Genomic DNA, 14,673 nt, shown 5'->3' on the forward strand with positions numbered 1-14,673 from the left:
TCCAACACCATCTGCGGCCACCCAAAATTTGTGCATCAACTTGCAGAACTGTCTTGAGAGTTTTAAACTCTCTAAATCTTCGTGAATATCCAAGAAGTTTGAAATAAGCTTTTCCACACCTCCGTATCAACACTGTTTTGAGAAGAAGTTTAATGTGAAAAAGCAGTTTTTCCTAGGTCATGCTACTCACCCCACACCTTTGCTTTAAGTCTACAGGCTTCTTTCTACAGCATATACATTCCAGGATTGCGAGTCCTAATCAGCTTCCCGTGCAAATATGTGCGATGATTTCCAGTCACTCTGGCATATTAACTAGACTCTGAAGACTATCTTTCAAGCTCACGAAAGGCATTTTCTGTTCTGAAAGAGAGCATCCACAGTCCCAAACAGGACTAGCCTTTTCACTTAACGTTCAGATCCTTCCCTCATGTCCTCTTCATGCTTAGCAGAATCTTAGCAACTTCCTTGTGTTCTTCTGCCTTATTTGAAGCTCCCAACCATGCAATGGTTTCAGCACTGAGGAAGTATTTTTGTTTGAAACACTTGAGAAACTCACTGGTTAACAAGGTGTACCAGCTCTTATCTCCACATGCTGTAGAGAAAGTACTGCAGCAAAAGGACAGACTCATTTCCTGAATTACATCACAACAAACCAAGGCATTAAAATGTGACACATTCTGCCGAGGAGAAAGAAATGGAATGAGGAACAGAGATTTTTTTGCTACATGTTCTTGCACTTAAACTGGAAGTCCTATTTCTTAGCCATTGTAATCTAGTACTACCCTGAAGAACAACACGCTGCTCTTAACACCTGAAGTTCCAGTCATTCACTTTCTGCCAAGCACCCCTGCCTAGCAAAGTACTCAGAATGTCTCTAGCAGTCTTCTGTATGAAAAACCTCCAGGGATGGATTAAATTCTGGTCAAACATAGTAATTGATATTCTCACTTTTAGCTGCTTTATATCTTAAACAACATTGTTTTTACATAGCAAGTGGCATGACATTCATATCATGCCATTGGTATTTAAAAAGAAGCCAAGCAGGCCAGTGATATCAGCATATTACATTCATAATTTACATGCTTTTACATGCTTCCAAATAAATCACTCATATTGAATTTCAAACAGAGTAAAAGCAACATATATAAACACACAAATACATGTATTCTTCACATGTGTATATACATGTATGAATATATATACACATGTATGAATATATATACACACACGCACACACCCACATTCTTCTGGAGCCAAGCGAACAAAAATGTCTAAACAAAAACAGGAAGTGAAATTAGGAGTTGAATGTACTCTAGTGAATAACAAACTTCCACAAGTGAGAAAATAGTAGGCAACCATATGGTTTAAAAGGAAGAATACTGTGGTGGCACATTTGGAAAAAAAAGTAGTATACTTCCACTGAGCTCCTTATCATACCGTGATACACAAAACGTTAGTATTTGCTCTCTGCTTGGGAGTGTTTCCTAACAGGCTTCTCTCAAAACTGAAAGGCGCTATTGAACAAGAAGGCTGGGAAAAAAAGAACAGGAGGTGATCAGCACATATTATTCTATCCTTTAGAAAGGTCTATATGCTATACATACATCCTGTTATTTCCCCACCGGAGCTCAGTCAAATTAAATACACGAATGTAACTTAGTCACCTGTTTCAATAGGTGTTGCAAAAGCAGTTTTACCAAAGGGATTTTCCTGAGCCAGCCCAGGAACGACCTAATGAGCAACAAGTCGCCCAGAAGGAAGACAGTCTGAGCTCACGAAATGCTGTTTTAGAAACCCCTCTGGAAGAAACTTGTCACATAACCAAAAAGTAAAGGTCATCCGGGGACAGCTTGATTCAAAGACAATTCAAAGCTGCCACCTGAGAAAAGAGCTTCAAAATCAGGAAGAGAATCAGCCTTCTATGTGATAGTAAGCAGAAAAGCAATATTATGGACAAGTTATAAAGAGCACAAAACCAAAGAGGAGAAAAACTACAAGAAACAGGGACCCTACCCAGAGGGAACCCACTGGAAACAATGCAGCAAAATTCCTTATCCCCGGGCTTGGAACTCAGAACAAGGGCCAGCAGTGGGGGGCGGGAAATCAACAGAAACATTCATTACAAACTGCCAAGAGGAGAACGAAAACTAAAAATTTTGCATGTCACCCTCCATGGCACTATAAGCAGGAGACCCCACCTCAAGATCAGCGTCTACGCTTGGGTAACAAATGGCCGTTGTACATAACACATCCTTTGTTATAAACCATTGTCAATGCAAAGTGATTGCTTAATGGGGTTATTTCACACAGAAAACCCCAGCATACTGTCTAATATTATCAGGACAACACTGAAATAAAAGTAACATCACTACCAAAAAAGACTGCTGATGACTAAAACTGGATGAGGACAGAATAACCACACACAGAGGTGTGCGTCGCTGAGTAAGACGCACTGCATCCCATTTTAATACAAACTTCTACATCTATTAAGAAGGAACGCACACCATCTCTAGAGAAGGGGGGTGTGTGTGTGTGTGTTACCAAAATGTACTGTTTCCCAAAATGAACCAAACCTGAAATGGGAGGAAACACACCCCTAATGCAGGCAAACATCACAGAAAATAGGAACAGGCAAATGCTTCTGCACCCATGAAGTACTGAGGTCACTCCTGATTGAAATGCTACCCAAGTTTTAAAGAAAATGCCGTTAAATGGCTCAGAACAGTGCTTAGAAAATGCTTTATGGGGAAAGATTTAAAGTTCAATGTCCTTTTGCTTATCAGCAAGAAATAACCAGTCAGGCATTTATCTCCCACACAACTTCAAGAAAGAATAAAAGGCTTTTTAGACCCTTAGCACAGCACTGCAAGTACTATAGTCCGTGGGAAACTAACCAGAGGCAGACTGAAAAATTTTACACAAGATGAAAAAAAACAGAGGCTATTTAGCCTGGAATACAGCTGAGGAACACTTGAACATACTAAGTTTAAGCAGTATTAGATGAAAGATCACCTGGAAAGCAAACCTGCAGAACGCCAGACACAGCTATTCCACACCACGATGGATTGACGAGCACCTTCTTTATGGCTTTTGTCATTTATCACTGAGTCAGACTGAGGCAGTAATACAGATGAGATATGAAAGTCCTGTGCAAAGTCTGGTATTGGATTACTGGCTTTAGCACTTTCTGCACTAAGTTATTTACTTCCTAACTGAGTTTCTGGACTCAAATCTGGGATAACATTATCATCACAAAATACAGCTTCCAGCTACAAAAGCTGTGTGCATCCTTGCAAAGCCTTCTGTCCTTTCCTCCACATCATTGATGGCGACAACGATACTCTCCTCTGGAGCACTGTCAGAGGGAGGCAGGGAAAAGAAAATTGTAAAATCTCTTCAGTACAAAATGGATTATACCTCAAATCTGGACCAGTAAGTTGCACCTTTCAGTGTGTCAGCCAATGCAGCAAACATTTTTCCCAACATGTGTTTCACCTTGACCAGAACCGAGCTGTTTCCATGTCAGGGTTTCTTTTGGGGAGTGTTTTTTGGTGGGTTTTCTTCTTTTTTGACAGTCTTTGTGTTTGTTCCTGAGATGGATTCAGTCACATGGACCCATCTAAGTTTTAAATGAGGCAAAGTCATATACACTCAACAACATCTCAACCACAAACTCACACTGCACCTCAACACCAAACATGTTATTGTTGCACAGAACAGCCCTGCCACTGACAAGGAACCCACGAAAGAACGAAGCCACGAAGTCTTGAGCATTCAAACTGATTGTGGGATAGAAGCAAGATTTTACTGCGGTTTTACCTTCTTGCAGCTTTTATTTTCAGTTCAAAACGCACCAAAAGCAAGCCAAGCTCATCAGAAGGAGGAAGAATCTGTTTTCCTTTTGCAGGCATTAAGACTTTCTGGGTAATGTCATACATCATTCACTTCCTTCAAAACTGAGCTGAACAAAAACAGCAGGGTCAAGGATGTTCGAGCTCCCTATCCCGACAACAGTACTAACTAGAAAGGATGAGAGTTCAAGGGGATTGCTTCCTGTCCCTTTATTGCCTACTACTATTTCCATATCCCTACAAACTCCCTGTTGGTCTAATTCCCAGCTTTAAACTAAAACACACCTTCCCTATCTAACTCCAACTTCTCAGAAATGAATTTCTTAGAAACGGATTTAAATTTCTTTAAATGGAGTAGACTCCATTCAAAAAAAAGGCCAGAACGTGCATCCCCAGTCCACTGCACAGATGCTGTCTGAACATCTCCAGGTTCTCCTTACACCAACTGGGCACAAGACGGCTTGGCCATGTCTGGGACACACCTCTATGAGTCACAGCAGCTTTATGGCTGTCTTGCTAACTCTGAGATTTGTGGCATAAACACAACTCCAATTCACCATTTACATTTTATTCTGGAAAAGCTGCAGTAGTGTTGTCAGCCAACATCTAAAACAGATTAGGAGAAACAAGGATTTCAGCATCTTGGTAAGTCTGGAGGTTCTGCTTGGAATACAAAGCCTGAAAAACAAATAAACAAACAAACTACAAAAATACAAAAACAGAAAACATGGACGCTATTTCCCAAAGTACTATTTGGCTAAGCGCCTTCATGTCAAGGCAAGGACCCTGTCTGCTCAAATGACACTTCCCTAGTAGAAATAAACACAAAACATACCAAAAAGTCCCTGACAGCAGCTTTGAATAAATGTTCCAATGAAAGACAGATGTCTATATACATGTGGGGGAAAAAAAAGCAAGCACCTACAGATGGCTAAATAGTTCTGTTAAATTTTCTAACCAACTTGCTTATTCCTTAATTCCCTTACATTTTACCCTCGGCTAAAATAAACCAAACTGAGTTCACATTAGAAGGATTTATAGCACTGGAAATATTTGTAGCCCCCAAAATGTACAGATTCACAGTTCTTTCTACATTTTTTAAAGTCTTTTATGGAAAAAGTACTGTGAAAAGAAATGTATTCATTGTTGGCTAAAATAAATCCAAAACTCATGGTAGCTACTTTTTTAGTGTATGAAATTGGGTCCTCTGTGCACTACCAACAAGAACTCAACTCTCCTTACTTCTTATACAGGCTTCATGTATTTAATACTTTTCATTTCTAAGATGCACACACACATGCACAGAAACCCATTTACTTACACTGCCTCCTCCTTGTCAACCCTGAGGAAATTTAAACCCACTCAAAACTGAAATGACCAGTCTTTGGAAAGCAAGAGCAATATAAGAGAGTAATTGTGCATGTTACAATCCAAACATCACTTATTCTTTCACATGCACACACACACACACACACACTTATCAAAGGAAGTGACAGCTACAAAGACTAAAGTGGCAAGAAAAATAAAGAGTAATCTACAAAGGGTTTACAGAAAACAAATGGGTAGAGGGAAAGAAAAAATAAACCACAGCTGCACGCCTGGTTGACTGAGATTACAATAAATATGTGCACAAAAGCTTAATACAGTGACAACTTCAGACCCAACTGGACACCTAATCCACATAGGAAGACTACTGCCTTACAAAAACACCTTGCCAGTCTACAGGAGAGCTGCAGATCTCCCCAGGAATACCTTCTGTCCTGTACAAGGTGCTGGTAAGAGTGGTACTGACCCTGAACTGGAGAAAGAAGCAGTGTCTTACCTTAAAACAGAGATACTAGGTTCAGCACACTTTGTGCCTTGTACAGAGAGCATCAGAGCATCTCTCCGATGTATTTGTTAGAGTGCACTAGATGAAAAGGAAAGGACCACTTATCCTGGCCCGTGCTGCCAGAAATGTGTTACGAATTCATTATACTTTCTTGTATTTTTGCTACACAGCCACACAAGCCACACAGACATGTGCAGGTCTGACAAGTAGTTGGTAAGTTTACTGAAGAACTCCACAGACCTGATCATTCACATATAGAAGTTGTCACTTTCCAAGGGTCAAAAGCATGATCACAATTAAAACTCAAATCTGGGCCATTTAGTTCACACGAGCTTTTTTTCTTTCCCCCCTTTCTTTGACTGGTGAAGTCCTATCATCAGCATGCTCAGTCCCCTTCAAAGTTTGGAAACTTTCTGACTTGATCAAGACCAACTTCAGGAACATCAACACAAATGGCATCAGCAGACTGAACACTTGAACCCACAGAGTTGGAACAGAAACCACTGCAAATTCACCTAGAAAATGGCTTCTCCACGGCTTCATTCTGAAGCCTGTAGATGGTTTATCACAAGGAGTCCAAGTGATGACAACATCAGCTCAGCTGCAATTACACCCAGAATCCTAGTCTCTCTGGGGAGAAAAGAAAGGAGCAAGATTTTCCAGTCCACTGCAAATCTTTCCTTCACTAAAAGCTGGGGGGTTTTTTTATTTTATTTTTAATCAGCATGACACTCTTAGAGATCACTCTTTCATTACTTGCTAAAGAACGGTGACCAAACTCCATCAGTTAAAGCAAATGTGACACAGAGGTAATTATTAAACAGAATTTACTTAAAGAATCATTCAAGAAATCATATTAGCATCTGTTAAATAACTTGGAAAGAATAAGCTGCTAAGCTATTCAACAAGGTTCAAGGGTGTAAGCACAGCTATGAAAAGCAGCCGCTGTCAGCAAATTACCCACCAGGTATTACTGAAATTTGTTGTTTAGCAGTAAGTTGTCAGAAAAGACAAACATGACACTGAGCACAGCTGGTTCAAAACTGATAAACAAACAAACAAATAAACAAAAAGAAATCAGCTCTTCACCCAAAGGAGACACTGACGTGCCAGGTGACATTACAGGGTTTTTCCCCACACTCTGAGCAGGGAACGTAACAGCTAATGAAGACGAGGAGTATTTTTCTCTCTCTCATTACCCCTCACAGGCATGACTTGTCTGGGGTGGAGGTGTCAGACATAGATTTAACATACAGATTTTAACAGAGCAGCTTGGAAGTGACTCATACGCATGGTCACTAGGCAGTGGTGCGAACAATCCTTACCCAGACTTCAGCCTGAAAAGCCAAAGGGGAAAAACAATTCCAGACCACGAACCATCAGCGCAGTTTTCAATCTAGGAAAAGACCCTATATTCAAGTTACAGACATGCATTACCTTTATGTATGTGGTATGTGAATGGAAAATAAATTGAGACATCCTGGAGTAAAGCCTTTCACGTTTTCTTACCCGTTAACCTACGAGAGCTGCTCAGCTCTTCAAGTAACAAAATGGGCACCTGAATGACCACTTCTGCGACTCCAGTAATTTGCCTTTTTTTAAGGCAGTGGTATAATAAAAGACTAGCTTTGTGCATTTTTACAACTTATGGATACTTCACTCTAGTTTGGGGTTTTTTTGCTGTTAGGTTAGGCAGTGACTTTCTGCTACGCAGAAAGAACGACACATCTCTCCGCAGACTTTTAAGCAAATATAAAACCATTCTCGGAAGACTTTTTTTGCACCACACAGGAATATGACTTCCACCCAACTTAATCCCACACACTTTTCACCCACAATGACGACAAAAGGCAGAAGGTATCTCAAGCACTGCAGGGCACTGGCTCTACAACCCCGGCCTTGTTTGGCACAACCTGAACAACGAGGGTCTTGTACAACCCGACTCCTCCAGACGTGGTCTTGGAGATGCAACCCAAGCCAGCTGGGCTGCACACGCTCAAAGAGACATCAAGGTGTTGGTTTGGGGTTTGGTTTTTTTTTTGAAGTGGAACATGGAGAACCTCTCTTTTCCCTACGACACAGCTCGGTTTCACTGCACCAGAACAAGCCATAATTTCATCGCCTCTGGGAACCTCAGCTGCCATAGGAGCTGGAGAAGACACTCAGCGATTCCTTCTCCCCTCTCACGCACCAGCCCAGGTTTAGACAGTTCAAATTCCATGCAGGCTGGAGATCCTCCATGCCAGTCGGGCGTTTTGGTAGATAAGGGCATCCCCGGGATGGATCCGCTGCGAGCCACCAACGACCCCAGCAGTGGATCCATCCCAGGATGGGCACAGGCAGTGCTGGACCCTCCAAACGCCTGTGTCACCACACAGGAGCAGGCAGTGCCACACCTCCCTTTTTTATTGTTATTGTTAGAATTTTTATTATTACCACCAGAATTTTTACTATTTTTATTATTGTCATAATTATTTAGCTGTAATTCTATTATAGCACTACTATTGTTATTAATATTGTTAGAATTTATTATTATTGGAAATTGTTAATAGTAGAATTTTTAGTATTACTGTTGTTAGAATTATTAGAATTTTTTATTGATAGAAATTGTAGACCTATTTGTGCTTTTAGACATCCTGTTAGAATTTATTAATAGTAGAATTTTCAGTATTATTGCTGCTTTTGGACCTTTTTGTTGTCAGAATTTGTTATTAGCTGCAGAATTTTTAGTATTACTGTTGCTTTTGGACTTTTTTGCTGTCAGAATTTGTTATTAGCAGTAGAATTTTTGGTATTATTGTTGCTTTCAGACTTTTTTGCTGTCAGAACTTGTTATTAGCAGTAGAATTTTTAGTACTATTGTTGCTTCCAGACTTTTTTGTTGTTAGAAACTAACAGTAGAATATTTACTATTATTGTTGCTTTGGACTTTTTTGTTGTTGGAATTTGTTATTAACAGTAGAATTTTCAGTATTATTGTTGCTTTCAGATTTGTTGTTAGAATGTTATTAGCAGTAGAATTTTTAGTATTATTGTTGCCATGAGACTTTATTATTAGAATTTACCATTGCAACTATAATTTTCATTATTACTATTGTTAAGATTTTTTTTGTAGAACGGATTATTTTTATTATTAGAAACGTTAGTTAGAATTCTATCTTCAGCGTCTACTGTCACCACTATTCTCACCCGCAGTATTTTCAGGCATTTTCTCCTCCACCCCCACCCCGCCCAGGCCGCGGCGGTCGCTCCCCGCAGGTCCCGCACGACCGACACCCGCCCGGGGCCTCCCCCGCCGGCCCCGGCCCCGGCCCCGTCCCCGGCCTGCCCCCCACCCCGTCCCGTCCCGTCCCGTCCCGTCCCGTCCCGTCCCGCGCCGCGCCGACCCCCGCCAGCCCCTCACCCTCGCACTGGTAGCCGGCAAGCCCCCAGATGAAGTCGGTGCAGTAGTGGCAGAAGGTGGGCTTGGTGAGGGTCACCCTGCGGAAGCCGTGGCCCGGCGGGCTGCTCCCCCTCGCCGCCGCCGCCACCGCCGCGGCGCGGCCCCGCCCGCCCAGCAGCGGGCTGGAGGCCGGGCTGCCGCCGCGCACCGAGCGCGCCCCATCCGCCATGCCCGCTCCTCGCGGCGCGGCACCGGCCGCCGCTCGCCCTCGCTTCCGCCCGAGGCGGCGGCGGCGGCGGCGGGAGGCGGGCGGGGGCGGTGCCCCGTCAGGGGCTGGCCGGGCGGCGCCGTGCTGCCCCCTGCCGGACGCACCGCGGCACTGCGCAGCCCGCGCGCAGGAGGGGCCGCCACCACCCCGCCGGCTCCCCTCACGCCGCAGCCCCCCCCCCCCCACCGCCTCGGGGCCGCCGCCATTCTGCCCCTTAGCGGGCCTTGCTGGTGAGGGATCGGCTTTCGCGGAGGTGTCCCCGCTCCTGCCCGACCGCGGCGGCTCAGGTGAGCGCTGGGGGGGGTGCGGGTGTGTGGAAGAGCGCCGGGAAGCGAGCCCCGCTGCTGCGGGGTGGGCGGTCGATGCGCGCCTCGGTGCCCGCCGCCGCTGCCGGTGCGTGGTGGTCGGTGGCGGAGCGGCGGGGGCAGACGCTGGGCCGGGGCAGAGAGACCTGCTGGTGAGGCGGCCTCAGCCCGCACGGGCGGCGGGTCCGGCCGGCGGCGCGGGACGGCGGAGCTTGGGGAAGCCCCCAGCCGCTGACCGCGGCCGAAAGCGGGGTGGTTTCGCTCCCCCACGGAGCGCACCGAGCTCCGACTCGAGAAGTTTACTGGTGATGCGTTGGGAGGAGAAGGTGGTTCTCCGTGGGTTTTGCCTTCTACTGTCAACATCTCCGCCTTTAAGAGAAAAGATAAAGGGTTCTGCCTAGCAGTCTCTCTCCACTCTAACCCACCCCCCCACCCACCCCCCCTTTATTTGCACGTTCTTCTTGCTAGTTTTGAAAACAGTTACACACCGGGGTGTTTCCATGTTGCCAGTCTCCTCCTCTGCCTCTGAAATGCCTCGGTTTCTTTGACTGCCATTAAATGAGGCCAAGTGTCGTGGGTGGAGCAGGTTGGGGCAAGAAAGGAGGCTGTGCCTTTGGATTCTGCGTGTGCAGATGTATGCTGTCCATATGCCCACTTGTCTGGTCGGGTCCTAGATCCCAGCTTCGCATGAAGCGAGAAACTCCACTGAGCTGTCTGAAACAACGTCCAGGTACCTTCCTTAAACCATGACAGTCAAGAAAAGAGTGGTTTAGATTTTCAGCCCTGACTCTGATTTATCTGTATTTTGGTGAAAGGTTTAACAAACCATCCTGTCCTGCAGATCAACACTGAAGTGCTTCTAAAATTTCTTAGCGCCTTCTAGTTTCTACTGTTAATATGAACATATTTATAATCAGAAGCAAGAAGGATTTGACAGGTTCAAGGAGAAACAGCAAAAATAACTTCAAGACTCAAGAAAGCGTGGTATGTCTTTATGGCTGGAGAGTGAGCAGTTAGATGCAAAAGCTTTGAAATATTTCTAATTGCTTCTACAAACATGATTTAGAAAACAACTTTATGGAGTCCCACATATACAAGAGGATGGGGGAGAGGAAAGTGGTGTGAAACCCTTTCCCTGGAAGACGTGTGCCTGCTGAATACGATGAATGAGCCAAAAGCCCATAGTGACAGGTCCCATCCTCCACAAACTCATCCTCGCTTTGGTCTTTGCGAAGATCATAGAGGAAGTCCTCTCGGAGCACGTTTCTGGGCACGTGGAGGAGAAGACAATGACTATGGACAGCAGTATGGGTATGCCAAGGGTCAGCGATGCTTGACCGACTTGATTGCCTTCCATGACAAAATGAGTAGATCAGCGTAGGAGGGGAAGCCAGTGGAGCCTTGACTTCAGCAAGGTTGATGATATGGTCTCCCACAATATTCTTGTATCCAGACTGGAATATTATGGTCCAACATGGGTGGACAACTAGATGGTTAAGAAATTGGTTGGATAGTGGGGCTCAGTGGGTAGTGGTTAATGGGTCATCCTTGAACTCTGCCTGGAGGCCAGTAATGGGAATAATACTGCGGGGGTCTCTCCTGGGACCTGTTGTGTTTAGCATCTTTATCAGCAACATGGAGAAGGTGACAGAGAGCACTGTTGTGAGGTTTGCACGTGACACCTAGCTGGGGACAATAGTCACTACAATGCCATCCAGAGGGACCTGGAGTGGTGGGAGAAATGAGCAGACAGGCAGGGGGGCAGTGCTGTGGAAGAGGTCCTGGGTGTCTTGGCTGGCAATGAGCTTGTGCAACAATAGCCAGGGTAAACAGCATCCTGGGCAGTTCAAGAGCACAACCAGTAGGCTGAGAAGGGGTTCTTCCTGTCTCCTCAGCACTCATTAGAGTATTACATCCAGTTTTGGCCCCCACTACAGGAAGCACATTGTCAAACTGGAGCAAGTTCAGTGGAGGGCCACCAGGATGGTCAGGGGCTGGAGCATTTGTCTTGTGAGGAGAGACGGAGTGAGCAGGAATCACTCATCCTGAAGAAGAGACAGCTTCATGGGGACCTCATAGCAGCCCCCTGGTACGAATGCAGAGGTTTTCAAGAATCACAGAATCACAGAATGTTCGGGGTTGGAAGGGACCTCTGTGGGTCATCTGGTCCAACTCCCCTGCCGAAGCAGGGTCACCTGCAGCAGGCTGCACAGGACCTTGTCCAGGCGGGTCTTGAATATCTCCAGAGAAGGAGACTCCACAACCTCCCTGGGTAGCCTGTTTCAGGGCTTCGTCACCCTCAGAGGGAAGAAGTTCTTCCTCATGTTCAGCTGGAACTTTCTATGCTTCAGTTTGTGCCCATTGCCCCTTGTCCTGTTGCTGGGCACCCCTGAAAAGAGTCTGGCCCCATCCTCCTGACACCCACCCTTGAGATATTTGTAAGCATTTTTAAGGTCCCCTCTCAGCCTTCTCTTCTTCAGGCTAAACAAGCCCAGCTCCCTCAGCCTCTCCTCATAGGAGAGTTGCTCCAGTGCCCTCATCGTCCTCGTAGCCCTCCGCTGGACTCTCTGCAGTAGCTCCTCATCTTTCTTGAAGTGGGGAGCCCAGAACTGGACACAGTACTCCAGATGGGGCCTCACTAGGGCAGAGTAGAGGGGAAGGAGAACCTCCCTCGACCTGCTGGCCACACTCCTCTTAATGCACCCCAGGATCCCATTGGCCTTCTTGGCAACCAGGGCACACTGCTGGCTCATGGTCAACTTGTTGTCCACCAGCACTCCCAGGTCTCTCTCCACAGAGCTGCTCTGGTACTGGTGCATGGGGTTGTTCCTCCCCAGGTGCAGGACCCTGCACTTGCCCTTGTTGAACTTCATCAGGTTCCTCTCTGCCCAGCTCCTCAGCCTGTCCAGGTCTCGCTGAATGGCAGCACAGCCTTCTGGTGTATCCACCACTCCTCCCAGTTTTGTGTCATCAGCAAACTTGCTGAGGGTGCACTCCAACTCTTCGTCCAGGTCATTGATCAAGAAGTTAAACAAGACAGACTGGGCCCAGTACTGAACCCTGGGGACACCACTAGTTACCGGCCTCCAACTAGACTCAGCGCCGCTGATGACAACCCTCTGAGCTCAGCCATTCAGCCAGTTCTCAATCCACCTCCCCGACCACTCCTCCAGCCCACACTTCCTGAGCTTCCCTAGGAGGGTGTTATGGGAGACTGTGTCGAAAGCCTTGCTGAAGCTGAGGTAGACAACATCCACTGCTCTCACCTTATCTACCCAGCCGGTAATGCCATTGTAGAAAGCTATCGGATTGGTCAGGCATGATTTCCCCTTGGTGAATCCACGTTGACTACTCCTGATAACCTTCTTTTGCTCCACTTGCTTGATGATGACCTCTAGAGTGAGTTGCTCCATCATCTTTCCTGGGCTGGAGGTGAGGCTGACCGGCCTGTAGTTCCCTGGGTCCTCCTTCTTGCCCTTTTTGAAGATTGGCGTGACACTGGCTTTTCTCCAGTCCTCGGGCACCTCTCCTGTCCTCCACAGCCTTTCAAAGATGATGGAGAGTGGCTCAGCAACGACATCTGCCAGCTCCCTCAGCACTCGTGGGTGCATTCCATCAGGGCCCATGGATCTGTGGACGTCCAGATTGCTTAAGTAATCCCTCACGCAGTTCTCCTCGACCAAGTGAAAGTCATCCTCTCTGTGGGCTTCTTCTCTTACCTCTGGGGCCTGGGATTCCTGAGAGCCTGCCTTGGCACTGAAGACTGAAGCAAAGAAGGCATTCAGTAACTCTGCTTTCTCCGCATCCTCCATCACCAGGACACCCGCCTCATTCAGCAGCGGCCCCACATTGTCCCTAGCCTTCCTTTTGCTGCTGATGTAGTTGAAGAAGCCCTTCTTGTTGTTTCTGACATCCCTTGCCAGATTCAGTTCCAGGTGTGCCTTGGCCTTCCTCGTTGCATCACTGCATGCTCTGACCACGTTCCTGTACTCTTCCCAAGTGGCCTGCCCCTCTTTCCACATTCCACGGACCTTTCTCTTCCCCCTGAGCTCCGCTAGAAGCTCCTTGCTCATCCATGCTGGTCTCTTGCCTCGTTTTGTAGATTTCTTTCTCAGGGGGATGCACCGCTTCTGAGCATGGAGGAAGTGATGTTTAAACAGCGACCAGCACTCTTGGACCCCGCTGCCTTCGAGAGCCCTGGCTCACGGGATTCCTCCAAGTAGCTCCTTGAAGAGGCCAAATTTAGCTCTCCTGAAGTCCAAGGTTTTGATCCTACTTATCGCCCTGCTTCTTCCACGCAGGATCCTGAACTCCACCATTTCATGGTTGCTGCAGCCAAGTCTACCTCCGACCTTCACATCCTCAACCAGTCCCTCCTTGTTTGTTAGTATAAGGTCCAGCAGAGCGCCTTTCCTTGTTGGTTCCTCCACCACTTGCCTCACCTGTTCCATTGGCCTGCCTCGCCTTTCTTTTCCACATAGACTGTCCTCTTGAACTGCCTTTCTTTTGTGTGCACCTGATAGTCCTTCCCCTCTCATGAGACAGAGGCCCGAGAGTTGGAAAGCTAAAGCCCATGTGAACAAATCTCTGCTGTGATCTGAGAAATACACTGAACTGCGTTAATAGGGCATCAGAATTTGGCCCTGTGTCAAAAGCCTGAGGAAGTAATCAGTACATTCTTTTATAGCAATTCCATTAACAAGTTATTCAGATACATTACCGCATTATCTGCCAGTGCAGGGTAGTCACAGGGTTTCCTTACTAGAAGTTACCTGTGGAATGGTAGTTTTTATTGTTAAGGTGTAAATGAACATGTGAGATTCTGGCTATTTTTCAATATCTGACTCCCCAGATACATATTTATGTGCTGTAACATACAGGCATGTGTCACCTACGCGTGTTGTGCTTTAACTTCCCTGCTTCTCTCTGAGCAACCAGTCTAACCAGGCAAAACAACCTAAACCATCTGGTGATTTTCTTCAGCCAAGGCTGCTGCCACCTCTGCTGCCAGCAGCCATGGAATATGGCAGCAGTTG

General features: G+C 46.3%; 1 protein-coding gene across 2 annotated transcripts in view; it reads right to left on the reverse strand.

The window, feature by feature from the left end:
* Positions 1-9,293, reverse strand: part of DGKQ (diacylglycerol kinase theta) — a 98,772-nt gene extending 89,479 nt beyond the window's left edge. For both annotated transcript variants that reach the window (XM_075447246.1, XM_075447245.1), the window contains exon 1: positions 9,086-9,293. In XM_075447246.1, coding sequence (XP_075303361.1) covers positions 9,086-9,293 — 208 coding nt within the window. The remainder of the gene's footprint in view (positions 1-9,085) is intronic.
* Positions 9,294-14,673: the final 5,380 nt, after the last annotated feature.

This window comes from Opisthocomus hoazin, chromosome Z (assembly GCF_030867145.1).
Source record: "Opisthocomus hoazin isolate bOpiHoa1 chromosome Z, bOpiHoa1.hap1, whole genome shotgun sequence".
In the NCBI taxonomy this organism is placed as follows: domain Eukaryota; kingdom Metazoa; phylum Chordata; class Aves; order Opisthocomiformes; family Opisthocomidae; genus Opisthocomus; species Opisthocomus hoazin.